Below are 27,593 nucleotides of genomic sequence, written 5' to 3'. Positions count from 1 at the left end.
AACTGTTTTGGTGAAATATGAATTATGAAAATTTAAGTGTCTGTTTAATAATATGCTATATTTATAAATAAGCAGAGTTCATAAAAAAATAAACCAATAACACTGAAAACTCGTATTTTAAATACAAAACCATAGAATCTTGTCCTTATCAAACTGCGGGGAGGGGAAGGGGAAGGGCCCTATTCAATATTTCAGTCCCAATCCTCTGCATGACCCAACACATGAGCGCCAGGTCAGCTCGGAGCGCTCACTCACAGAAATCTTGGAGACCATCATCTTAAAATTTTTGCAACCATTTTACGTAAAAAACATTACCATTCCATAAGGTGTGTCTGTGCGTACATGTAGGTAATACAAAAGTTCAATCAATTTAAATCAAAAATCTGTAATAAATTCATATATTACAATCATATTTCAAAACTATAAAAAATTATGAACACAGAAAAAAAAAAGTACTTCATCAAACATCTTAAAAAATTATAAATTTAGTGCACCATGAACATAAATTATAAGAAAGTAGGTATGGGTAAGTATTTCATTTCATTTCATAGATAATATTTTGGCCAAACTCATGGACCTATGAACTTAAGTCCATGCTACACCTCAACAAAATGTCCTTAAGCAATATGACTTATTGTATATTCCTAAAAGCTACGTGCAAGCAATTTTTGCACGCAAATGAAAATTTAGTATAAACACCAAACTCTGTACATGGATTAAAATAAATTTGAAAAGATACAGTATTTAGTATTAACTCAAATCTCGGATACCACTCATTTAAGATACACTCATCTAAGAGACATTAATTTTCAAAGTTAAGAAAAAATTACTTAGTATGGATTATTATTGGTGACATCAGTTTGAAGCCCACGTAACTGAATTAGGAGTTTGATGTAAATATAATCATGTAATTCTAATTGCAGGCCATACTAAACATAAGTCTTAAGAGGGTTTATATTTTAAACAAAGTAGCTGTCATGAAAAAAGTTCACTTGAACAAATGTCATAGTTCAATCCTACAAATGGGCGATTGAAGATAAATGGAAGGCCATTCTTATGCCAGGACATTTACAAACATATTTTGCCATGATTAAAAATCATCATAGTAAAAAAAAATGTGATGGTTACTTAATTTTTTTCCCATTTAAATTTCAAAATCTTAGCATACTATTTCCATGAATAGGTTAACAACTTGTGTTTAAAATAACTTTCACATTTACTTTACAAGGTCCAGTTTGATGCATCACGCTGTGATTCTGGAAGCACAGAACCTTGGTATGAGAGAATGATGAAAGTCTTCACACAAGATTTTACTTTAGTTCCTCACACTCATCAACTTGTCCAACTAAACTGACCTATTTAATGTACTGAATCTTTAGAATGCTTCATCTTGAAAACTTTTAATGTTGCACGCGAAGATAAAAAAAACTCAAAAAGGCAGTCGTATCACCATTCGAAACAGAAGTTTCCGAAATGTTAAGAGCTGGCAAAATGCTGCTGAAACTGTGCTACAGTTTCAGTTAGACGTTTGAGTCTCACAGCCATATTAACTGGTAAACACACACATCTTTATTTTTAAATCACAGATAATTTAACTTCATCCACGAGATGCTGGGCAGTTCCCTTGAATTGCTTCAATGTCCTTTTGCTTGTTCCTTTTCGAGATTTCTTGTTCTTGCATGGTTTTTTTCTTGGTTTTAGCCTTTTCTTTTGGCGTGCTGTGCTGCTCTTATCTGGAGTTGACAGTTAAGATGGGAAATATTTACTCACGCAAAAGATTTAAAACCTCTGAAACGTGCGAAGGAACATCACCAATATGGTACATGAGCAACAAACTAATGTATTATTTTGTTAACTTAACATTTAACTGATAAAAAAACTCAATGAACTAGCAGATATGCAATGGCGAACCCTTGGTAAACAGTCACTGGGTTGGAATGTGCTGCAAACGAGGAATGAGAATGTGTCTTGGGCCACACTTGCCAACATTTCAGCAATGATCCGAACAGATTAACCTTTGGGTAAGGGATTCCAGCAGCAATAAAAACATGAAGAATGGAGAACTCGATAATTTAACATTAAATTAAAAAAAAAATAGTTCATTCACATCACAGTTATATAAATTCTCGAAAGTCCAAGGATATGAATTGCAGTGTTAAAAAGTTATACACCACATGGCCTTGCTATCTTTCCATAAAGGTTGCGCTTGTTTTATTGCAATTCATGTAAAATTTCCACCACGTAAGCATTGCATATTACAATTTTGTTGTTAATATTTGGACTAGATATGTAGCCTACTACATGTTATTTGCAATTAGTAAAAAGTCAAGCAAAATTTATAATTAAAATACGTAGAGGAAACAGGAAGGAAACAAAGGATAATCAATCTAAATCTAAAATAATAATATTAATTACAAAAAAATTGTTAAAAAAAATGGTGAGAAACTCTTGTCTTTAAAAAACTTACTTGAACTTGCTTCAGTAAAGAAAACCTGTCCTCTCAGAACTCTATACATTGCTGTTTTATTCAATTGACCACCCACTAGTTGACTTGACATATGAGTGAATTCAACACAATGTTTGCAACATTCTGCCACAGCAATGCTTTACCATTATTTTTGTAAGTTTCAAGTCTTGCAATAAATGAAATTACAAGTGCAAATTCTTTAACACCCCACTTTTAGAACTGTAGTTTTATTGAAAAACTTTAATTGGTTAAATTCTATATACTTTTTTTTTTGCTACAAATCATTTTTGTAAAAGTTTATGCAAAATCTATCATTCCCACCAACAAAAGGAAATATTTGCAGAAAACATTGGGCAAAGTAGTTCTAGGCCCTCCAATCCCACCCGAACTGAAATTCTGCATACACTCCTGTACACAAATGCTTTTATCTTCACCCAACATTTACACGAGGGATATTTTTACAAACAACTAAATTGAAATTTCACTGGCGAGCTATCACAGACTGACTTTCCAGAACGGTAACTGATCACGGATCGCAGGTAAAAGGAGATCACAGCTCCCACTACGTACAGAGCAAAGGATACTGTCTCCCAACTCTGGCAACGACTCGAGACCAAATGCTTCGGCAAGTTCCAAGGACTGCTGAGGCAGCAGGTGGGAGCTGTGCTTCATGATGCTGAGACTCGCATACATGACCTTCCTGGCAGCATTCTTCATGATTTTATTGCTACAGACCAGTTCTTGTAGCTGGAAAAAATAACAACATATTTTATTAAATATTTACTTTGTTACCAGTGTCACAATCATGCCCAGCTAAGATGACTATTCCTAGCACAAACATAAACACTTGGAGAATGTCTTGACGATGGTTGCAGGTGTAAAACTGTGTAGATAGTTGCCATCCTGATGTACTTTGAATCTAATCCACAGCAAGGAATATTATCGAATGACCAAAGACAATTAACACGCCATGTAGTTTTTCAAGATGTTCTTCATTACAATATTTAAAAAAATGTTCTTACCTTTTTATGGAAAACCTTCATTCCATTTTCTGCATCTTTAAAAACATATTTTCTAGGCACTATCCCGTTTTCCTGTAGCATACAGAGCAAATCCTTCTGGCTAGGATAAAGTAATATCAGTGACTTTCCTTTGCCATTGATTCCACGAGCTGTAAGTCCTGCGTTACAAACATAATCCTGTAAAAAAAACTGGTTCAGTACCTCAAGAACAAAAAAAAAATCACCTTAAAATACATGAATATTTAAAAGTAATTTATGAACTTGTGAATAAACAATTAACTTTAAGTTAAGCAAAAAATTTTACAAAAATAATTTGTAACAAATAAAATTATAAAGAATTTAATCCAAATAAAGTTTTAAATAAATCTAGAGTTCTAAAAGTGGGGTGTTGGAAGAATTTTCACTTGTAAAAGCAATCATTGCAAGACATGTAATGTGCAAAAATAGTGGTAGAGCATAGAGCATTGGTGTGGCAGAATGTTGCAAACATTACGTTGAATTCACTCACATGTCAAGTCAAATAGTTGGTGGTCAATCTTATAAAACAGCTATGTATACAGTTACGAGAGGGCAGGTTTTCTTCACTGAAGCAAGTTCAAGTAAGTCTGTTAAAGACAAGATTTTCTCTCTATTTTTTAAAAGTAATTGTTCATAATTAATATTTTTTTTTAGATTTTCTTCTTGAAACCTGTAATTTCTTAATGATAAATAGCACATATTGATAGACTTTATGAGAGTTATGTTCAATGTCAGTATTATTGAAGCAATAATTATTATTATAAAAAAATATTTTTTTTAAATAATAAACAATTGCCTGACATATGATGGATGAATGGTTTACCTCCTTCCCTTTATGAATCTATGGAGTTTCAAATAAAGCAGGTATTTAATGCGAGAGTTGTAAAAAAGTGAGTTGTATGTATTTCTGTAAACATTACCTTCTCCTCTTCTCATCCTAACACAAAAAAAATTTACTTGCTTTATACATATAAAAATATGTACTTTGATGTGCCTACAAAGAGCTGTGCAAATAAGAAATGTTTAGTTTGGCCTGGTTCCAGCACAAAAGAAGGAAACGGATGACTAAGTTACTCAAGATTGAACCAGAAGTGTTTTGTTTGCAATGACAAGTGTAACTTACCAGTCAAAACAGTACATATTACGATAATTGCCATAATATACAACTCTTACAGTGTAATAGTTTATTAATGACACCCAAGGGCATCACTAGCTTTTGACTACTTAAATGTCGTACTTAAATGCCAGTGCAAACCTTGTCTAAAAAAATCAGACAGTAATTTTCTAACGTTTATTTATTTATTTTATTTTAAGAACATTTCAAGAATGTTTCTTGTTCTAATTCAAATGTCACTCTACATTCCACATAAACTATAATCAAAAGTAAATTTGAAATAATATTTTACCTCAACAGTAACACAGTCGTAGTGAATGACCCAACTCACTGCAGGAATGTCCAAACCAAAACTCAAATCCGAAAAGCACAACAGCACTCCCGTTTTTACAGAGCAAAATTCAAGGAAAGTATTTATTTGTTCTTTGGTTCCAAATCTATTCTGAAAGGCATAAAAAATGATACAACATTATATAACAATTAATGGCTTACTCAAATACATATGTCTATCAACTATAGCTGCAAATCAAACACTTGTCACTGCTTTGAATTAAAAACAAACAACTTATAAAGTTTGGAGACATTAGAGATGATGTAGGTTTATGAAATAAGAATGCATTGGTGGGGTGAAAAGGACTACCTATAGAAAACCAACATGTTCACTGCAAGATGCATCCCAATTCTTACTTGTGAAAATTCCAGATTTCACAGACCAGGGATTGAATCAGATCTCATTAATGAAAGACGATTGGTCTGACTTAACAACTGTAACCTCGAACACATGTAATAGGTACAGCACATTAATAGTGGTGGAAATGAGAACTTGCAGTAAAAACAAACATTGGTTTATAACATATAAATATATCAAGGGAACTTCACATGGCATAATTATTATTTAATTAATCACTCAACCACCCAGCTAAATGTCATTTAGAATCAGAAGTCTCTCTTTCATGAGTTCACACGTGTCGCAAGGATTTTGGGTTTGATCTCAACCCTGGAACATTACAATTTATGAGCCACGAGCCGATAACTGCTGGGTGTTTCAAAAGTCATTATCATCTTAAAGGTCATGTGCAAATCTGCAGGACCTTTGAAAAAGGAAGAAGTATATGGGGGGAATGGAGGGGGTAGATAATCCCTGGGGTCCAGTTGAGTTTTGAGATGCTCGATACAATTCATAGAAAACCTTACAAGTTCTGTGAAATGTACAGATCACATTCACAATAAAGGCCAAGGCAATATTTATGAGTTTTTAGAATTATTTTTTTGTAGGGATTGAAAAGTTAAACATTTCGATCACAGATTTTTCATAACCCTCAATAACCACAGGTATAAAGGTAAAGTCTTTGATCTGACATTCTACTTTTTCTCACCTTCTGTTATCAACATTTTTATTTGTGATGTATTGTAATTGTACAGTAATGAATATGTTAGTTTTATGGTTATTATTTTGATGAAATGATTTCAACAGAAATTATACGTCTTAAATTTATTGTTATGCCAATTCATATGTACATATTTGTGTATGGTTCAGGAATCTCCCGAATATATGCAAAAATGAAAAATAATAACATAATACAAGTTTTGTACATATCAATAACTATGTCAACTTATTAAATCACTAACCATTTGGCCTCTAATGTTCTGATTTTTTAAGTGAAATTTCTTTGGGTACGATGGGAGTAAAATTTCTAGGCCTAATTTTAATGCAACATTTTTGTGAAACATTGTTGTAAAACGATTTCAGACGCTAAATGGTTGCGGATGGTGCAGAGAACTTGACGGCCCGCGGGCTCCATGTGGCAGCTTGCGGGTCAGATTGAACCTTGCCATGCTGCAGGGATAGGCGGGTCGCGCCGGTTGGAACCCGCTTGCACCGGACGCCTCCCGATTTGGGCAGAGTGCAACACAACAAAGTTTAAGGTTATTATGCGCAGCGCCACTGGCCATCTTCGCAAGAAAATGGTGTTCTTCAAGTACGTATTATTTTAATTATGTACTTAAAATCTATACATAATATAAAATTAAATTAAAAACTAGTTTATTATAATCAACCCTAGCTTTAATAATTATAAAATAATTCTTTATGGTTTGAGTATTTCAACAGTACTATTTATTGTTAATTAATATTGATTGCTCAATAATTATTGATATCCTGACCTGTTATTTTTAAGTGAGTAATAATTTTGTTAATCATGTTTATTTAGTTTTTTCTATTTAAAACAAAATAATAATAATTATAAAAAGTTAGGATTCTTAAACACTTGAAATAGAAATTAAAGCCAAAATTCTCATGCTGTATTATCTTGTTATTAAATTGTATAAATGTTTTCGCTGAGTAATACTAAGTAGTATTATGTGGTTGAGGATTAAAATTAATCAAAGTTTAGTTACTTTTTAAAATGTGTATAAATTGTAGTAAGAATTGTTATCGTTTTATAGTTGGGGACCTAAAAATCTCAATATAACATGTTATGTTATGATTATTTCAACAGTGAGTAATATTTATTGTTAATTAATCATAATTATTGATATATTGAGCAGTTATTTTTAAATGAGTAATATTTTGTTAATTTGTGTTTATTTAGAAAAATGGTCTTTCTTTTCCTCTTGCTGCCATTTTACCCCTTTTGATATACTTACGAGTCGAGGTTTGAATTGCCAAAGAAGTATCACTTCTATCACATGTACACTTCTGAGTTACACACGTTATTTATTTCTTCTTGGTGGATTCACGTTTTCTAGAATGTTATGTTTGCACAATTTATTTACAACTGTGTACATGCAGTGTACAACCATAGAGCAACATATTACAACTTTTCTTAAATATAATTTTATGTATATTATTTCTTTTGATAAACTCTTAGTCAGCAGACCCCATCAAGCCATCTATGCCCAATCTAAAATATATATTCTTAGTTAAGAAAAGGAACTGACATTCATGGCGTAGACAGGGATGCCGAGACGCGGCAACCAGCGCCCGAAGTAGGTCACGTGATACAGTCTTCGGAAGACCACCACAACTTTCTCGAACTGATGCCAGTTTTGAAGCAGCTTAAAGACAAGGAAGGTGCGCTTCACAGCTTCGCAATGCACAAAATCTGAAGAAAATAACAAAAAACAATTCAAAGTGTAGGTTGATAAACTTCTGTTAGAGACTTAAAACTGTTTGTACTTACATTTTTGGTAAAAACATGCCTTTACCGTTAAAACATTTGTTTATCATTTTGGTAAAATGATATTAGTTTAAATTATGATCATGATAAATTTTGTAATTTATAGTTTTATGAATAAATGTTTATATAGAAAAATTAAGTTAAAAAAAAACCACGCATGCACACACGTGTACACACACACACTTGTATACACATAACATGCTCTCTTAAAGTTGTTATTGGTAGCAAACAGTTCATTTGTGAAATCTGATAGCTTGCTGTGGGTGAAGGTCCAAAAACAACATGCAAGCTAAGATGCCTTGTCATTTCTTTCTTCTTTCTACTACACTATTACATTATTTTACATGTTTGGTACATCAGTTCAGTAGGCAGTGGCAAAAATGTTACTGATGAAATTTCTATTAATTCTTGCCAAAAAAAAAAACATTAACAGTATGTAAGGTAAACACGCATGTTTTCAATTCACCAGCCATTAATGGATATATGCATAGTGGGCTGAAGTAAATTACATATGTATGCCACAGACATGCAACCACTAAAGATTGTGCTGCCAATATGTATTATTAATTTTCCCTCAGCAACCAAACATATAGCAAAATAATATTTAATTAATATTAATAATTCTGTGGATCCCACATTGAGCCCAGGTTCTGGGATATAGAATATGTCAAGTCATACAATGTAAAATATATGAACATTCATTGCTATTTACATTAATTAAAAACAAAACATACAAACATCTTTACTTCCTTAAAATACATTAAATATTACATATCTAGAAAAATTATTGTACAATGTATACATAATAATAATAATAATAATAATAATAATAGTTAAATTAAGTTTAGGTAACTGTTTTCAATAAGCAAAATTTTAGTACATTTTACAATATATATGACAGTTACAATAAGATATCAGGACAACTAAATTATAGTTCTATTTCTTTATTTTCTACCAAATTAAAAAAAAAATTCCTTCAGAGAGAAGGAAGGAAGTTCTATAAAATTAGTTTTACTATTTGTTTTTAATACTCATAAACATAAACAGTTTGTTATTTTCTGAGATAATAAGCTGTCTAAAGTTTTAGGCCCATGTAATTTAAACAATTCTCAAATTGTCTGGTGTTATATTCACTGTCCTCAATTTGCCAGCATTTATGATGCTATGCACATGAATATCAAAATTTTTTTTCCTCATGAATTAATAAAATGGTTCTTTGAATGTATTCATTTATGAAAGTCAGAATTTTAAGTTTTTACAGTGAGATGATCTTTTTTCTCATTTGTTATTATTCAAATAGTTTTTTTTCTTGTAAGTTTAGAATTTTTTTAACTCTCACTGAATGTAAGAGTTATTGTTATGAATTTATATAGAACACTGTCTATAATTTACTTTAGCGAAAATACATTTTTTAAAACAATCAACTGAGGAAATGGTTCATGCAGCTTAGCAAATACAAAGAACCATTCAGATGGAAAACCTACAAAATCATGAATACGCTTACAATGTTCAAGTCCTTTTGGAAGTAAACCAGTTCCTCTGCTCCTCACAGCGATGAATGATGTTCCAGGTAGCAGCTGCTCCACTTTTAATGAGGAAGAAATTTCATTTGCAGTGAACAACACTACCTGCTTACTACCTAAAAAAAAAATACAGAGTAATCCCACTTCTTTGCTATTTACAAGAGACCAAAAATAAACTTTGCTACACGTGGTATAAAATATAAAGAGAGAAACCTTTCAAATGTATAACTATTTATGTTGAACCACAAGAAAAGAGTGTAAAATGCAGGAAAGAGTGAGATTGAAAGGTTTTAAAAAAAGTTGAACATATCGACACATAGTACATCCATTCCTCGAAGTAACGCTGTTTGATTAGCGTGATTTGAAGTAACGAGATGCCAATCAACTATGGGAAGATTCTAAGTAGCGTTGTTTTCTTTCTTTTTATTTCCGTGTGCGTACAAAGATAATAGCACTTGTGTAGTATTAAATAAAATGCAACGAGTTAATGATGTGACGAATCAACAAACAATAATTTGCTGTTTCATTAATAGCTATTCGCTTCCTTAACTGCATATTTATCTCCGACGATGGCCCGAGTGTTCAGCCAATGTTTATTTTACGCCATCCTGCATGTCAGGAGCATCCCTGGAGAGTAAAGCTAGAAACTTTCAGGGCTAGTTAGCTCATGCCTACTAGAATGCACTAGTGGCAAATCATGGCAGACGCACATTTAGCAAACAACAGAGTTAGAAATTACGTCAACTTGTTAAATAATTATCTAATAATAGAAAACATAAAGTTATGCTTTTTTTTTAAATCTTATTAGAACTGAAATATATCTCCTATATTAATAACATTATCATTTTGTAACTCAAAAACGTGTTTGCCGCCTACTTAGGAATGCTATGCCCAAGCCCTATTATGTAAACAATATGATACATGAATTGTTTTTAAATTTTATTTGAAGTTGCTTAGTGTAAAAACATTATTCAACATTAAATAAATTTTATTTTGATTTACTTTAAATGTATTTAGACTTATATTTGTACTGTAAATAAATTTTTTATGGACGTAGTGTCTTGATTAAAATGTAGTCAGCAAGCACACTTACCTGATTGGAAAACTAATTACATATTTTGATTAAGATACAGTCTTATGGGGAAAACATACTTCATTTGAAACTGTTTTGATTATCGCTCTGTTATCCTGGAAATAATCAGAAGAGTTACTCTGAGGGGCGGGTGTATATCAGCTTAGCAAAATACAGTGAAAGATCTTTTATTCTGCATTCTATAGTTCGGCTTATTCTGAAACACTCATTTTCAGATTGCATATTTCATGTGTATTCCTACTGTTGACCTAGGCCTCCAGGTGGCATGACTGCGCTGCCTGCATCTTAAGTTCGCTCAGAGTGTATTTTTACTGTCGGTTTCCATTTATCTACTGAAGCACTGGGATACAAGTATTCACTATTTCTTGCAAGGGGAAAGCATAGAAGACTGCTGAAAGTGATGTAACCATGCTACGTAACCAATTTTCACAATTATAGCTATTCAAATTACACATAGAATTAATGATTGCTTTTACAACCATATAATAATATTTATACATAGTTACAGTTTTCCTTTATTCATGTTTTGATAGGTCTGCTTGTGTCCTGACTGTTAGAAATGATTTTTTTTTTTTTTCATGTTTTAACCAGCATTCTGCATATAATGCATCATTTAGCAAAGGCAGTAATGAATAGCAAACTAAACACTTATTAATTAAATAATACTACCTTTTCAAAGCTGCAAAATAAATCTAGTTACGACCATAAAAAATATTTGTATGTTCTTACTGGGTAGTAAGCGCAAAATCTTCTTCGTGTCTTTCCTAAATTTCGACAACACGAAGTCACTGTCGTCGATGACTACACATCGCAATTTGCTGAACTCAGCTTTCTTTGCAGTGATACACTGAAGCAGTTTAACTGGAGTTGACACAAGGATATTAACACCTGCAAAAAAAAATTAATATCACTTGAGCTTTTTAAGGTCCTCTGACACTGTCAAACTTTTGCTTCAAACACCTTACAATATGTTTGGTCACATAATGTTGGAGCGTTTTAACTTCAATAAAAATGTCACTAGTGCAGCCATATTTGTTTAACAAGTTGGATAACTTCAGTTTCCACAAAATATTTTACATAAAGGATGAGTTCTAAAATATTTTGGATGTTGAAAGGAATCATCCAATCAGAATCGTACTTAGCGAAAACGGAAATAGTGTAACTTTCCGTCATAACAAATCTTTAGAATGGTAAAGAATACATTGCTGATTCAAAAGGCTATTAAGACGAAATAACTAAAATGATGTTAATATGAATGTCGCATGCAGAATTATTTTATACGTAGAAGGCAAATTATGTGACTATAACTTTTAAAAATCAATGAAAATAAATTTTATTATGTAAAGAGTATTAATGTGATTTAAATATACAGATGCTTAAAAAGTTTTAAAAATGCACAAAATTATGACATCAAAAATTGCATTCAGTACTGTGATGCATCATTTAAATTCAAAATATCATTAAAATTGAAAAGTTTGAGATAACTCAGACCAAAAACAAACTTTGATAGTGTGACTTGATTTAAAACATACTCAACTTTACTTGATGGAGAAAATTGTAAGCCATTTTCCATTGAAAACTACCTCATTGAAAACTACCTCGCCAACTCTATTGTCAAATATTATTGAAAGAGGTGGCACTAGATTTTGCGGGACCCTAATATTTGGGGGCGTAGCTTCACCAAAGGCTCCCCTCCCCTTTTTGGTGATTATAAAAGCCTCTAGAAAAAAGGAAGACTCCAGAAATATTTGAAGAACAAACTCTTTAAATCAACATTTTAAGCCAACCATGAATTTTAATACATAGTGATAGTTTTGCTAATATATTTATATGTCGAAAGTACAAAAATTAATAATAACAATGAATTTAGCGTTATTGAAGACCTAATAAAATATGTTTATATAATGTAATGAACATGATTATACAATTTAAGGACAAACATTTTACAGGTGTGTTGGAATAGTAAAAGAGCTATCGCGTGGCCCAGGGCGGTTGCCCGACTTGCCCAGCCCTTAAGCCGCCCCTGATTGTTAAAGACAAAAATTTGACAGTGAGACAGGGCCTTAATAAAAATTACAACAATCAGTTTCAGCAAAAAATAGGAACCACTGGGTTGAGTGTTCGGATCACTTGCACTCCTGCCAAGGTGATCGGTTCGATTCCAGACAGGGACACACCTAGATTTTTCGCAAGTGGGAAAAGCTGTGTAAGTTGCGGTAGTGGGGTGGGTTTTCTATAGGCACTCACCTTTTCCTTACCCATTTATTTCATAAATTCTCCATTACCATCTCATCAACCCTCGCCAATGAAATGTTACACTCAATACAATTCATTAAGGAGAAAATCTAAACAGTGAAGGTTCAGTCCCCTTCCTGGAACATCCCGGCAGGGGCATTACTGACACTTAGAAGGATGCCATCTGTGTTGAATCAGTGTCCCCAAATGAAATAGTTTGTTCAAGTTGAAGTTTTCTTCCTAGGACTACCCAAGAGGTGCACATACTGGGTTCCAGATCCGATAAATAATGGGTGGAGATAACCAGAAAACACGTCAAACGGCAAAGCGGAGAAGGCCGTAGATGTTGCTAAACGTATTTTGTCAATGTCAGAAGACCTGAATTTTGGTCTTCTCTCTTACAGATGCACACCACTTGATTCAGGCTTATCTCAAACTGATTTGCTTTTTGGATGAAAGTTATGGGGTACCTTAACTATGACTATATATCACAACTTAAGCCCATGTGGATAAACAAGGATGCCGTTACACGATTTAAGAGCAACGATCTAGCACGGAAAGCCATGAACAGAAGGTTATGTGACAGAAAAGGCGGGGCTCAAGATCTACCTATCCTTCAGGCTGGAAGCAAGGTATGGGTCATCGACATGAAAAGATCTTAGCGAACAGACTTAGAAAGAAGAAACTATTAAGTAGGACAGAGTGACTGCAGTGAAGTGTTTCAGAATTATTCAGTGTTATTTTAAAGTGAAAGGAGATATGTATAGTGTAGGGATATTGGACAATTCAGGTTGCCAGGCCTGTGGGAAGACTGAGCAGTAAACCGAGAACTATGATGGTGGAAAATGGCATGTATTAAAACACTACACTCCTTCACTCTGTTTTGTTCTTCTCCTCTCTCCTTCATTCCTTTAATGATATGCTCTTGCCACCTTTTCCTTAGTCTTCCTTGGAACCTTCTTCTTGTTTACTTTAACTCCCATCATTTTCCTAGGCAGCCTCTTTTTTCCTATTCTCTGGGAATGGTTATTTTTTATAATTTAATTAATATATAATAATTATTGAATTATTAATTTTCATTATTAGATATAAAGTACTGATGTGATGTTAATATCCTGTTTAAACAATTCAGCGACTTTCACATCAAAACCTGAATCCAATTAACAAAACAAATCACTCACCTTGAGACAGCATTTCACTCTCCGATATCATTGAGTTTTTGAACTTTGTTTCCAACAGCATCCCGTATGTCAGCTTGTGATACTGCATTAGTCCCAACACTACACCATAGGTCTGCATTACCAGTTCATTTGTTGGACATATGATTACGCATCCAACACCTGTACAGATTTTAAAAAAATAGTTTTCATGACTAGCTTTTTTTTCTATTTCATTAGGTACTTGATTGAGACAGTCAGCACAGGCCTGTCGAGAGAAACTATGGGGCTGGAGAGAGGGAGGGGGGGGGGAAATAATATTTATGAACCCCTTCCTCATTTCTTAATGTACAACTTTTCCAACACCACAAATAAAAAATAAATAAAGATTGCAAACGTTACTCTGACTATAACTGTAAATGTATTAAATCACTTGTAAGGTTTCCTTTCTGGGTAAAACAAATTATAAAAATCTCAAAACTCAACCAAGTAATTTTCTTACAATTTTTTTTACACAAGATCGTTTTGATACATAATATGCCAAACTAAACATAATACGAAATATATCTACTTTTCACAGGAACTTGCCAATATTCATGTTGGAAAGCTCAAACCTTTTTTCAGAGATTATTTTCACTTGATTTAAGTGGACAGTTTATATTTAATGTGACACTATAAACTGAAGTAAGGCATCAAAAAAATAAAATGGCTGTTGGAAATTAATAATAGCAAACAGCTATTAATAACAGCAAACGGCTGTTGGAAATTAAAGTTTTGTGACATTGTAACTTTTTCATGACCAGTCCTTCATTTTCATTACTTTTTTGTGATATGTAGACTCTATAAATGGATAATACATATAAAAACACGGATATCAGAACTAAATAAAAACTGGGTTTGTGCATTTGTGATGCAAATAGCAGCACTCGTAGGACTGCCAAGGACAATGGCTGTATGTTCGAACAGATCTTGTAGAACAACATTTGCTGAACAACAAGTCTGGCGGGGAGGGGTTAAGCCCCGAGTGATGGGGCCATCAACCAGCATAAATGATAAACTCTGAAAAATTACATTATCTCCAAATAGCTACATGCCGAAATGCTCCATTTTACTCCTCCTTGCTGAACACAAAACATCCAACTGATTAAACTGTGAAAACACCCGAGTTACACATCTGTATTCATTGATGTGGGCGAGAATTGGGGCCAGTTAACACATGACACGGGTGTAGTACACCGGACTTAAGGTGTGCTGAAAATGCTGCTACTCTGTCACTGTTCTGCTTTCAGAGCGGTGACTGGCTAAAGCAGTGAAACAGTTGAAGCAGAATACCAAGGAGGAAACTATAAAGAAGTTAGTTGATGCCTTTCCAAACATGGAGCACCGAGTTAGCAAATGCCTGGCAGAAGGGAGTGCGAAGGGTTATTGGCACATTCTGTAAATTGTGGTGTGCTACCTAGCTTGTTCCGACTGATCTTGTGTACCGTGTGGTTAATGGTTATCTGGGACATGTTACAAAATAATTTCTCTGTGTAGGTCATCAACATGAAACATGATCAAATCTTGATCAACAATGAAAACTCTTAACTGCCACGAACATGAAAATGATACCTGTCAAAGCTCAAATAATATTTCATAGCCAGGCATTTACTAGGACAGTGTAGCTGACATAACAAGTAACTGACGTATTGCATTAACCAGGAAATATGCACTAACGGATTGACGAAGTTTGATCGGTTTGCAATTTAGCTAAACAAGAGCTTGTAGTTTGAATCTTATTTTCACAATTACTTGTTCACTGATGTCCACTTGATGTATGTGTAATACTTCTGTAGAAGAGAGAGAAACGACCACACACCATGAAACACTCCTCACCGTCACATGGCTCGAAATTTGCGCGGTAGATAATCTCTATCGCAGGGATGAGGTAGGCGAGGGTTTTCCCTGCACCCCTCCTGAAAGAAACGATCATGTTCCTCCCTAGCAACATTGGTTGCATCACTTGTGCCTGCACTTCTGTCAACTTCTTGAAACCAAAGAATTTCACAGCATCCAAAGTTCTTGGGCAAATTACATCCAACAGCTGGTTAAATGAGTCCTTGGCCAACTCTGGACAAAAAAAAAACATTCAAATATATGTTACACACAATTCTGAACAAACAAAAAAAAAGTACATATTTCGAGACTGTTTAGGCAAAAGAGTACAAGTCAAAAATTGGCAAATAACATATAAATTTATACTAATACGTAAATTAAAAATAAAGCTATGTCACACATTTGAAAATGTTGTTTCAAAATACACTGTACACAATACAGATTTCAGTGTAAAGTTAAAAATTAAAAAAAGTCTGTCCTGAAAAACACAATTTTTGACATACTCCTTTGTCTAGGCAGTTTAGATTTTATCTATATTTAAATATTATTCATGCTGTTCACATATTTAAAGACATTGCAAGCAGACAAATTTTGGTACCAGCAGGGGCCACTATGACTGAGTGGTCTGATCACTTGTCTCCCACCACGGTGATCCGGGTTTGATTCCGAACGAGGTTAAATAAGGATATGTGGGATATGTGGCAGATGTTACAGTGAGCCTGTATGTTTTCTCTGGTTACTTTCGTTTTCCCCACACATTCACTCCGTAAATGATCCATTCTTATTACATCATTACACATTGTCTATCAATAACCAAAATGTTGACAACATTATTTATTTCATTCCTTTTGTACCACTAATAAGAAATAAAAATAAGAACAAAGAAAACAAATAATTATTCTCATTATCAGCCCAATTCCATTAAGTTAAAATTCTTTCTTTGGTGAGTTTGTAACCACAGCCATAAATACCTACTTCAAATGTATTCTAAAATTTGAAATGTATTTCAAAATTTAATGGTATCAGCTACGATATTACTATGCATGCAGAATATGATTAAGTAATTTCTCATTCTGACTAAGGAGGTATTATTCTATGGAGTGAGTGTCCAGTGGCGTAGCGTGGGTGGGGCGGAGGGGGCGGCCCGCCCCGGGCGGCAACCCGCGGGGGCGGGTCGCCGGTGAAGCGGGTTGAGATCTTATCTATGATTCATCCATTACATGTGTCAGACACACTATAATGTTCCATTTTTATCTAAAATTTTGCGCACCAACTATTTTTTAATATTTATTTAAAAGAAAAACTGCGAAATCACTGACAGAGCTCTTTATAACGTTTGTTTGTTTACATACGAACGGCAACATCGCATCACGCCGCGCCGCCCGGCGCGCGCGAGCCGAGTTGAGCGGCACTCCTTATTATGTTAATTACTCATACAAAATCTTTTGTTTCACGCGTCGGCCCGTGTCGATGGCTCTCTTTCGCACTCATTGAATTTAGTACTACGCATTGTACTGTAAAGTTTGACCTTAACCCAGGGCAAACCAAACAACTTCCGCAAACCGGGACACAGTAAAACTCCTATATTATTATTATTATTATTATTATTATTATTATTATTATTATTATTAATTATTTATTGTTTACAAAAGTTACAATATTTCTTACATTAGTCTCGCAAAACCTATTCACCTAGGTTTGTCTGCGAGTACGGAGTCACACTCGTACATTAAATCTTATTTTATAATACACTTAAAATTGCTCTAATAGCTGTTTGAACATTGATTATTGTTTAAAAAGTATGGAGTATATTAACATAAATTACATTGAGTTAAGGTACATCTTTTTAAGTTTACGACTGAATTTTGTCCTGCTACTTGAATTTAAAACTTCAATAGGGGATGTTTTGTAAATCTAGTAGTAGTCTAGGAATATTTTTTTTTTGTTTTTGGATATCTTGATTATTTATGGTACCTGTCATACAAAGAAAACATAATTTTTCATTTAGCTCAAAAATGGCGCCAACGATTTTTCTCAAATTTCTCGTCATTTTATCTTTTAATAACATCTATAACATGGCTTACTCAGTCAGTTTTTACCGGGAAACTCTAAAAAAGGTAGCTGCCATACAAAATCAATTTTGTTTGTAAATTTTCCTATAAGCCCGGCAAACCGCGCCGTCACCAAAACCACTTTTGTTTTGTGATAGATAAAATACTTATTTGAAATTCGAACGTGTCCTCCGGCCAATATTCATGGGAATACATAACTTATTTTACAGGTACAAGAAGAAGATGTACCTGCCGTCGCAGTTGGAAGTAGTTCTGGTCCCACCACAGAGCAGGGTCAAGACGAAGTCGACTCATTAAAAGTACCTCAAGCATCTAGTCATAAGCCTGCAGAAAAAGTGAATGTTGCCAAAGAAGACATAATTGAAATCGTGCCTTCTGCTCCTGCCGAAATCAAAGATGTGAATCTCGACGATGTAGGTTGCTGGCCTTCTCCTATGACCGACGAAGTAAGAACGCTTCTAGTATGTCGCGGATCTGACTCAGTACAGCACATCGATTCCAAATTTGCCGATGTTGTTCGCTCAGGGACTTCAACGAAAGGCGGTACCCGAAAACTAACCAAAGAGTGGTTCTACAAACCATTATCTAACGGCGAAAAGGTTCTCCGAACATGGATGGTGTACTCGCCTTTGAAGCAATCCTTGTATTGTTTTTCTTGCAAGCTGTTTGGCAATTCCGGCTCTAACTTCGCATCTGAAGAAGGATTCAACAAATGGTGGAAGCTAAATCCAAGAATAGGAGACCATGAAAATAGCCTGGGCCATGAACAGAGCTTCTTGAAATGGAAGGAGTTGGAAGTTCGCCTGAACTGTAAAGCAACCATCGATCAGAAACAACAAGAAGTTTTCGAAAGTGAGGAGAAGAAGTGGAGGGATGTACTGTACAGGTTGCTGAATATTATCCAGTTCTTAGCCAAACAGAATCTGGCCTTCAGAGGACATCGAGAAGACATTCGAGGAGATGATAGTGGCAATCGCGGGAACTTTCTGGAGTTAGTGCACCTCCTAGCTAAATACGACCCTCTTCTAATGGAACACCTGACAAAGATAAAGCTGGGAGCAAGAGTCTCAGTTTCGTATCTATCTCCAGAAACCCAGAATGAATTTATAAACTTACTGGGACAGCAAGTTCGATCCACCATCATCCGTCGTATTCAAGAAGCTAAATATTATTGCGTAATCTTCGACAGCACACCAGTCATCTCCCACAATGACCAAATGAGCCAAGTTCTGCGATACGTACATATCGAAGGAGAAAAAGTCGCCGTGGTAGAATCTTTCATTGACTTCTTTGAACCAAAAGGAAAAAATGCAGAAGATCTCAGCAACGATATAATCGCGAAGATAACATTAGACGGACTGGACATACAGAATCTGAGAGGACAGGCTTATGACAATGCTGCCACAATGTCAGGGATCCACAATGGAGTTCAAGCCCGGATTAAAGCACCGAATCCGAAAGCTATATTCGTTGCATGCACAAACCACTCACTAAACTTGGCTGGGGTACACGCTGCTTCTGAATCAGTGGATTCCGTGACATTTTTTGGAACTCTGGAGAAGCTGTTTGCCTTCTTTTCCGCATCAACTGTTCGATGGAACGCTTTGGTTGCCGTCACAGGTCAAGCATTAAAACGAGTCACTGAAACGCGCTGGAGCGCTAGACATGTAGCTGTCAAGATGCTTAAAAATAAGTTTGAGGTAGTTCTTAAGTTACTGGAACAATTAACAGATTCATCTCAAACTTCTGAAACAAGATCGGGAGCCAGTCTTCTCCTGACAGCCATGCAGTCGTTTAACTTCCTAACTTTTCTTGGCTTTTGGGCTGCAGTGCTACCTGAAGTAGATGACGCACAGATTTACCTGCAGCAACGAGGACTAAGTGTGGATAAGTGTGCTCAGAAACTCTGCGCTTTGAAAACCCTCTTAGTGGAAAGTAGAGACAGTTTCGTGCAAGAATCAATTGACTTTGCTAAGACTCTCTGCGAAAAACTCGGAATCGAACTGAAAACGAGAAGAATTCGCAGGAAAAAACGCATGCATGGCGATGAATCTTCTGAAGATGCAGCTTTGTCTCACGAACAGGAAATCCGTCGAGAGATTACCGCATCATTCGACAAGATCATTCAAGAAATGACGACTCGATTCCAGCAAATTCAAGAAATATCGGACAAGTTCGGATTTTTGATGCCAGCGAAACTTTTGGACAGCAAGTTCGAGTGTGATCTTTCCCATGTATTAGAAGACATCGACAAGGACGAGTTTCAGATGGAGTGGAAGCGTCTTTAGCAGTTTATTGTTGTTGCCTGTTCTGAATCAGAGGAACATATAAGTGGTAATGGACCACTGGAGCTCTTCCAGTTCATTCAAAAACTGAATCTCGGAATTTCGGTTCCAAATATAGTCATCTTGATTCGTATATATTTGACTTTGGCGATTAGTGTTGCAAGTTGTGAGAGAAGTTTTTCGAAGTTGAAGCTAATAAAAAATTACCTCAGATCTACTATGAGCTCCGCTAGACTATCAAACTTGGCTATATTGTCGATTGAACAAGAATTGGCTGCTAATATTGATTTTGACAAAGTTATTTCTGACTTCGCTGCTCATAAGGCCCGTAGAATCCACTTGTAAAACCGCTCATCCTATTTTAACTTCAATAAAAGGTACCTCATTGCATGTGAAATTTAATTTTAAGTTAAGCACCTATAGAATGGGGGCGGCAAAATGGGTCTCCCGCCCCAGGCGCCGAGATGGCACGCTACGCCACTGTGAGTGTCTGTTCTGAAGTTGAAGTCAACTGGTTAGCAATTGGATAGCAAAACAAATTGTATCCGTATAAAGGCTAATATGCTATCAATTTGGTTGAGAGCTTGAAAAGAACTCTCCAGGAAGAATCAATAAAATGCCATCATGAAGTAAATATTGCCGAACAAACATGATTGCAACATATCAGTACGGAATTAGCATTAAACCTAATTATATCCTAATTTTTTTTTTATTTGCATATAAAAAAGAGGGGTGAGTGTGTGGAGGGGGGTCATTCTCATTTTGACTTCAAGTATTAACTTGGCGAGGATTGCACATGCCAACTCCCCTACTTCTTACCTCCATTATTCTGACAGCATTTTCACAGTAAACACAAACAAAAGAGGAAATAACCCATAGAGCTTACAGTACCTGCATTTGCAAGACCATTTTTTTTCTTATTGCTGAGATCATCTTGAAAACCTTTGTCAACCACAGGTACAACACTTCCAGCAACAATTTTATTTTCATGGGTACATCCAGGCTGGTTCGCTTTTTGCTCAACATTCTCAGTATCTTTTCCCCCCTGCACTGCTGGACAGCTGTCAGTCTTGCACCGCTTCTGACTTGGTTCCTCTACGAGAAAAAATAAACTTTTACCAAGAATCAAGCACAAGAGAGAATGATGAAAGATCACAAATCAACATAACAGAGCTGAAGTACCTGGTGGGAAGGTGTCTGCAGTGCCGCCATCTAAAAGTAAACCATGTTTCCTTGCTGAGGATGAAGCCGGAGTACCCGTCACATCTCCTGGCTGGAGTGTCTCCAACGGTTCAGTTTCTGCGAAACATAACACCCACATGTTCTCACATTTACAGTATTGTATGTCCAATCATTCAGCTTGGATAATTTCAATTGAGCTTAGTACGTAAAACGTAGGCAATTTCAGTAGAAAAGTAATTATTTATTAGTTTTATCAATTAATAATTTTAAAATTGGTATTTTAATTTACATGATAATTTTGTTTGTATGTAATGTAATTGTAATAAAAAGTTTTGTTTTAAGGTTTCTTTGGCAAAGAAATTTTTTTTTAACAGAAATTGTATTTCTTTAATTTATTTTTATGCAAATTTATAGGTACATGTTAGTGTATATTTTAGGAATCTCCATGTGTGTATGTATGTGTGTGTTTATATATAGACACAAAAAATTAAAGAAAAAAATTCAAGTTTGTATTTATTAATAACTCTGTTGACTTTTTAATCAAAGTAAAAGGTTAAATTTTGAAGGAAAAAAAAATTGTGAAACATGCCTTTTTTTAATGAAGTAAACTTATTTTTATTATACATTTGCAGCTTTAATTTTGTAACGAGGCATAGTCAGAATTTAAGTTGGGCTATGTTCTAAACAAAACAAAAAAGGCTGTGATGGGTGCATTGCTCCGTGGCTCGCACAGGTCTTCGGCCTGGTCTAGTGATGCATTAAGGAACTCTGATGCTCCATGCTACAAGGATGTGAGGTGAGAACTGCCGCTACTCACATGGTCAGTCACAATCAGTGAGTGGAACGACAGAGGTGTAGGTGAAATTGCTTGGCTTGTGGGCTCTAGCCGCGTCGAAGGCAACATCGCAGTGTAGCCATCTTCAGGGTAGCAGTTACCAACTAAGATTCTTGAAAATTCACCTGCCTTTAAATACTCACCCCAGAGGAAAAGGTCGCCAGATTGGCTGCAGATGTAGGCCAATCAGAGCCTTCTGGTTGGCTGGTTGGTTTGGCTAATCGGAGCTGGGCCTCTGCAATCCTTATTAGAGGAGTAGGTGGACAGACGAGATGGTGTGCTGGGGCTTGAAAGGACTGTGTATTAGTCTCATGGGTTACGAGGGTGAGAATGGACTCAAGAGGCCATGTTACAACCAGACTCAAGTGTTTCTGTGATATGCATTCAGCATCGTTAGGGTGACAAAAGCATACAACCTGCCGGGAACTTTAAATGGACTGTCAAACTTTGGGGATATTTCCTAGTGTAGGATTGATGTATGACTCATCGGCCATTGTGATTAAGGCTCAGATTCATCTCCCCCTCCCCAAAGTTGGTTTATTGAATTCTCACGTAATTATGAATTTGTTCTGGTCACTAACTGCAAGTTCATTTTCTTTGCTCCTAAAGCTAGGTAATAGACACAACTTTACTCACACCGCCCATTTTTTAGATTTTTATTTATGTAGATCAGGAATCAGCAAAAAAACATAAAAAACCAGAATGGCAAGTGAGGCCAGTCCTTAAAGGCCCTGCCTACCCAGGCACACACACGGTGTTCAGTCTACAATAAAAACCATGCTGAGAACTGGTCAAGATATCCTAGTGGTGCCAGTTTGTGGCCAGTGCGCAGTGGCACCTGTTATTTTTTATTATTATTTTTAGTGGCCAAAAAAAATGTTAGTGATATACTCCATGAAAACAACACATTGAAGGGCATCAGGGCCCTGGTGCAACCTGTACATTAGTTTGCTTGCTAATTTATTTTTTATTTGATAGTCTATACTTACCTGTAGGAAGGTACCTATGTACCAGCTCTATCAGAACCAATGGCCAAAGTGGCCGAAAAAAAAAAAGGTTTGTGATATACTCTATTAAAACAATACACTGGAGGCCTTCAGGGCTCCTGGGACAACCTGTAAGATGGTTCGCACTCTAAATGTAATTTTTATTGATAGTAAACACATGTATGAAGGTCGCCATATAACTGCTCTATCGTTATGTTTGCACATTTTGTTGTAAAAATATAAAAACTCTGTTGGCAATTGCCGTAGTTGCGTGGAATGACTTAGGCTGTCGTTTTCCCAAGCTCTCTGTCCCAGGCGGCCGGATTGAGCCGGCGGATAGAGCTAACTTCTGCTCAGTTTTTCTGAATACTTTTTTTTTAGTACGAAAAAGTCACGACAGTATAAAATAGCCCAATTTCCTACCATTTTCACAACCAGCAAGTTTATACCAGAGTAGTCATTTGAATGAAATGGTCATAACCGACTTACTTATGTGTATAGAAATTTCTTCAAGGCCTGTTGGAGAAACACATCCCTTCTGCCCTGATGTATGAACAGGATGGTGACTGCTATTTTTGGTAACAGAAACATCAACCCTCCTGTTTTCAACACTGCTAAGTACTTGACTACTCGCCCCGCAAGTTAACGTTCCGCATTTCTGAATAATGTTTAAGGTGTTCTTCAATTTTATTTCAAAATCTTTTACTTTTTCTGTTATTTCAGAAAATTTCTGTTTCGTTTCTTCCAACTCCCTCACAGCTTCCAAAACAACTTCTCGAAACGGACAATTAGGATCATCTCGATGATGCATTATTTATTTTAGGGCAGCTGCTATAATGAAATCACTCAACACACAAATCAAGGAAGACTCAACAGTAATGTTTAATAATCCATACTCTCCATGAAGAAAAAAAGCCGGCCACGTGAATTAAAAAACCATCTATAGTCATAGCAACATAAAATAACAACAAAAAACCATAGAGACTGAGAATACAAGAGATAGCAGACTATGGAATTATTAAAGCCATATATACTACGGTGTATTTGTATTTGTAAATAACTCATCGCAGGACGTATCAGATGTTTAGCATTCGTGCATGTACTTTGAACCAGGTGCATATGTAATTTTAGTGTTTTTAGTGTTGTTTCTCAGATAGTGTTCTTAGCTATATATGCCAGGGGTGGTGTGGGAGCAAGGACCGGAGGAAATGGGGGTGAGGGAGCAAAGATGGGCAACCCAGTTGGTAAATAGTGGACTGGAGCAGGTGGTGGGGGAGAACACCAGGATGAGGAATGGTGGAGGACAAGGGGAAACTGGGAACCTGCTAGATGTGGTGCTGGTGAGGCCCGTGGAGGTAGTAGTAGGCACTGTGGTGATGGAGGGCATCAGCGACCACAAAATCCCGGTGGTGGGGATAGATATGGGATGGAGGGAGGTAAAGGAAAGTAGGGAGGAAGTGGTAAGACAGTGGAGCAGGGCGGATAGAGCGGGGGCAAAGCCATTTCTTGAATTGGGGTTCTGTAGGTGGGAAGGGATTGCAGAACTAGAAGGGAGGTGGGAGGCTTTGAGGGGCATATTGGAGCAAATGGTGGAGTGCTTCGTACCCCAAAGGAGGGTAGGAAAGGGTGGCGACCCGCCCTACCATGGACGGGAGGTAAAGGTATTAAAGCGAAAGTGCAGGAGGCTCCACGCAAGAGCCAAGAAGCGTGGAGGGGAGGGGCTAAATGCAGAAATGAAGGATCTGGCGAAGGAACTGGGAAAGAAAACTAGAGAAGCAAGGGATGTGTACATGGAAAGGATGATGGAGAAAGGGGGACGGGGAAACTGGGCGGATCTGTACCGATATGTTAGGAGAGTAAAGGGGAAAAGGGACTACCAGTATTAAAGGGGAGAGAAGAGCAAGAGTGTGTGAGTGACCTGGAAAAGGCTCGTTTGTTGCAGGAGCAAAACTTATCGGTTTTTGTAAACGGGGGAGTATGGTGCGGAGCACAAGAGGAGAAGTCAGGGGGAGAGAGAGGGTTGGAAATACGGAGGGATGATGTATTAAGGGAGTTGAGGAGACTGAATGTGAAGAAGGTGGTTGGGCCAGATGGGATAGGGAACAGGCACCTCAAGCTGGGAGGGAAGGTGATCGGGAAGTACCTGCAAGTACTGTATGTGCAGTCACTGGAGGAGGTACAGCTGCCGAGGCAGTGGAAAGAGGCTGTGGTGGTGCCCATCTATAAAGGGAGTGGGAATAAGGCACACCCGGCAAACTATAGGCCGGTCAGCTTGACGTCAAACGTAGGCAAGGTGATGGAGAGGCTGGTAGTGAGGTATATAGTAGAAAGGGTGAAGGAAAGGGACTGGATGGATGAGAGGCAGCACGGCTTCTAGAGGGGTTACTCCTGTGAAACACAGATGGCGGGGCTGCTGGAAGACTTGGTGGAGGCAGTGTATGAGGGAAAGCAGGTAGACGCTATTTTTATAGACTTTTGTTGTGTCCTATATTTGTCCTCGGCCTCTCTCTGCAACCAACATGGCCGCTGCGCCAAGAAAGCCGTATCCCAACAGGCTTCTCTACACCAGCCGTGGGATATAGGCTACGAGTGGTGCTGCGAACATATCATAGATGGCAGCACGCATCTTTTGAATGGTTATAGCAGTGCATATAGATTTATTAATGACTGTATAATATAAAATGTGTGTCAGTGCTATATATGTTATAAGTAAATAATATCCTAGTGTGTGAATTACTGGGGAGGGCACAGGATGGCCTGTTTTTCTGTATTGGGGAAAGATTGTCGCTTTGTCAGTGACCAATGTCTGAAGGAGCTGTATTTAAGCTAGGTCGAAATGTGCCTAGCCAGAGATCCTTACCCCAGAGAAATCTGGGGAAATATAGCAGTATTATTGAATTGGTGTTTGCTCTCGCTCTCTCTCTCTCGCTCTCTCTCGCTCTCTCTCTCTCTCTCTCTCTCTCTCTCTCTCTCTCCCCCCCCCCCCCGGAGCGGCCTTCGGGATTACGCTCTAGACTCCTTTCCCCCCCTTGGAGCGGCCCTTCGGGGATTTCGCTCTAGGCTCCTGTTACTACCCCCTTCTCCCCTATCTTCGCTCATGCCAAGCAAGAGGGCAGGTTAGACCAATATCTGTGCGTCAAGGAGCAGCTGCCAACCTACCATTGGGGCCTGTCGCCCCACCTCATGCCACTCCATCACCCGACGCTGCTGCCGGGACACGTCACTTTGACAGGGTGCCGCACAGGAGGGTGATGGAAAAGGTGGAGGGGTTGATAGAGGACAGGAGGGTGGTAAATTGGACAGGGAACTTCTTGAGGGACAGGATCCAGTGAGTGAGAGTGGGTAAGGAATGGTCAGAAGAGGGAAATGTGACATCAGGGGTACCACAAGGCAGTGTCATGGGACCCCTGCTCTTCCTGATCATGATGAATGATGTAGGGGAGGGGTTGAAAAGTAGGCTGCGGTTGTTTGCGGACAATTGTGTGCTCTATGAAACTGTGGGGGAAGGGGCTCACCTAGCAGAGGATTTGCAGAAACTGGAGTGCTGGTCGAGGGAAAACTAAATGGGTATAAACTTAGAGAAAACAAAGGTGGTGAGGTTCACGAGGAAGAGAAGGGTGGAGGGAAAAGTGTACTGCTGGAAGGGACAGGTGATCCAGGAATCTGAGGAGTATAAGTACCTGGGAGTGATCCTGCAGAACGACTTGGGGTGGGGAAAGCAGGTCAAGAAGGTGGTGAAGAAGGGCAGAATGGGGTTAGGGCTGCTTAGCAGGACACTGAAAGGGACAGGTAGGAATTTAAGGAAAAGGCGTACGCGACATTGGTATGGCTAGTGTTGGAGTATGCCGCGGCGGTGTGGGACCCCTAGGTGGAGAAGGAAATTGAGAAGTTGGAGAGGGTGCAGCGCAAGGCAGCGAGATGGGTAACGAATATGTTTAGGAGAAGGGAAGGCGAAGGCAGGATGGTGGAAACTCACACACCATCGGTGATGATGAAGGAGCTGGGGTGGGACACGCTGCAAGAAAAGAGGAAGGTGGAAAGGCTGGTGAGAATGAATAAGGTAATTCGTGGGGGAGGGGGTCTGGAGAAAGCTGGGAGCTAGATTTCACAGAGGGCTGTATCGAGGAAGGAGGGATCATGAGTGGAAGATTCAGAGAGAATGGAGACAGATAGAGAGAGGAAGACAGGTATTCCTTGTGAGGACGGGGCGAGAGTGGAACGAATTTGAGGGGAGAACACTGGATCTTGGAGGCGGGAAGGACTTACGAAGGAGGCTCCAGAGGGGGGGGGGGGGAGAGAGGGTAGTTGGGGGTGGGAACTACTTGCCACCGGGCGGAAGCTCAATTGCAGGTGTAAAAATTATTATTATTATTATATGTATTTTATAATTATATTTCTCAGGTGTAATTTTCGAAGATTAATATCTGATTTTGGGTTCTGCTGTGGATCTCTCTCTCTCTCTCTCTCTCTTTATCCTCGTTGGCATCAGGTCGAGATGCTGTTGGTGAAATTACCAAGCTGTTATCCCAGCTATCATGCCACTGAATGTG

At 37.2% G+C, this 27,593-nt stretch overlaps 1 protein-coding gene across 3 annotated transcripts; it reads right to left on the bottom strand.

The window, feature by feature from the left end:
- Positions 1-369: 369 nt before the first annotated feature.
- Positions 370-24,024, bottom strand: LOC134542846 (uncharacterized). 3 transcript variants are annotated; one of them, XM_063387412.1, is made up of 12 exons: positions 23,533-24,024; positions 21,223-21,339; positions 20,932-21,135; positions 15,684-15,917; positions 13,833-13,991; positions 11,146-11,304; positions 9,305-9,439; positions 7,562-7,725; positions 4,914-5,063; positions 3,490-3,666; positions 3,052-3,214; positions 370-1,733 (listed from the first exon to the last, which is right to left on the bottom strand). In XM_063387412.1, exons 1-12 carry the CDS (start codon positions 23,852-23,854, stop codon positions 1,576-1,578), a joined length of 2,142 nt encoding a protein of 713 aa, XP_063243482.1. In that variant the 5' UTR covers positions 23,855-24,024; the 3' UTR covers positions 370-1,575. The 3 variants fall into 3 exon arrangements, with proteins under 3 accessions (XP_063243482.1, XP_063243483.1, XP_063243484.1); XM_063387413.1 differs by lacking the exon at positions 4,914-5,063 and having other exon boundaries at positions 23,533-24,003; XM_063387414.1 differs by lacking the exons at positions 370-1,733; positions 3,052-3,214 and having other exon boundaries at positions 3,515-3,647; positions 23,533-24,003.
- Between the last annotated feature and the right edge of the window lie 3,569 nt (positions 24,025-27,593).

This window comes from Bacillus rossius, assembly GCF_032445375.1.
Source record: "Bacillus rossius redtenbacheri isolate Brsri chromosome 9 unlocalized genomic scaffold, Brsri_v3 Brsri_v3_scf9_2, whole genome shotgun sequence".
Taxonomy (NCBI): domain Eukaryota; kingdom Metazoa; phylum Arthropoda; class Insecta; order Phasmatodea; family Bacillidae; genus Bacillus; species Bacillus rossius.
Note: the sequence above shows the minus strand (reverse complement) of the source record. Positions and strands in the feature narration are given on the sequence as shown.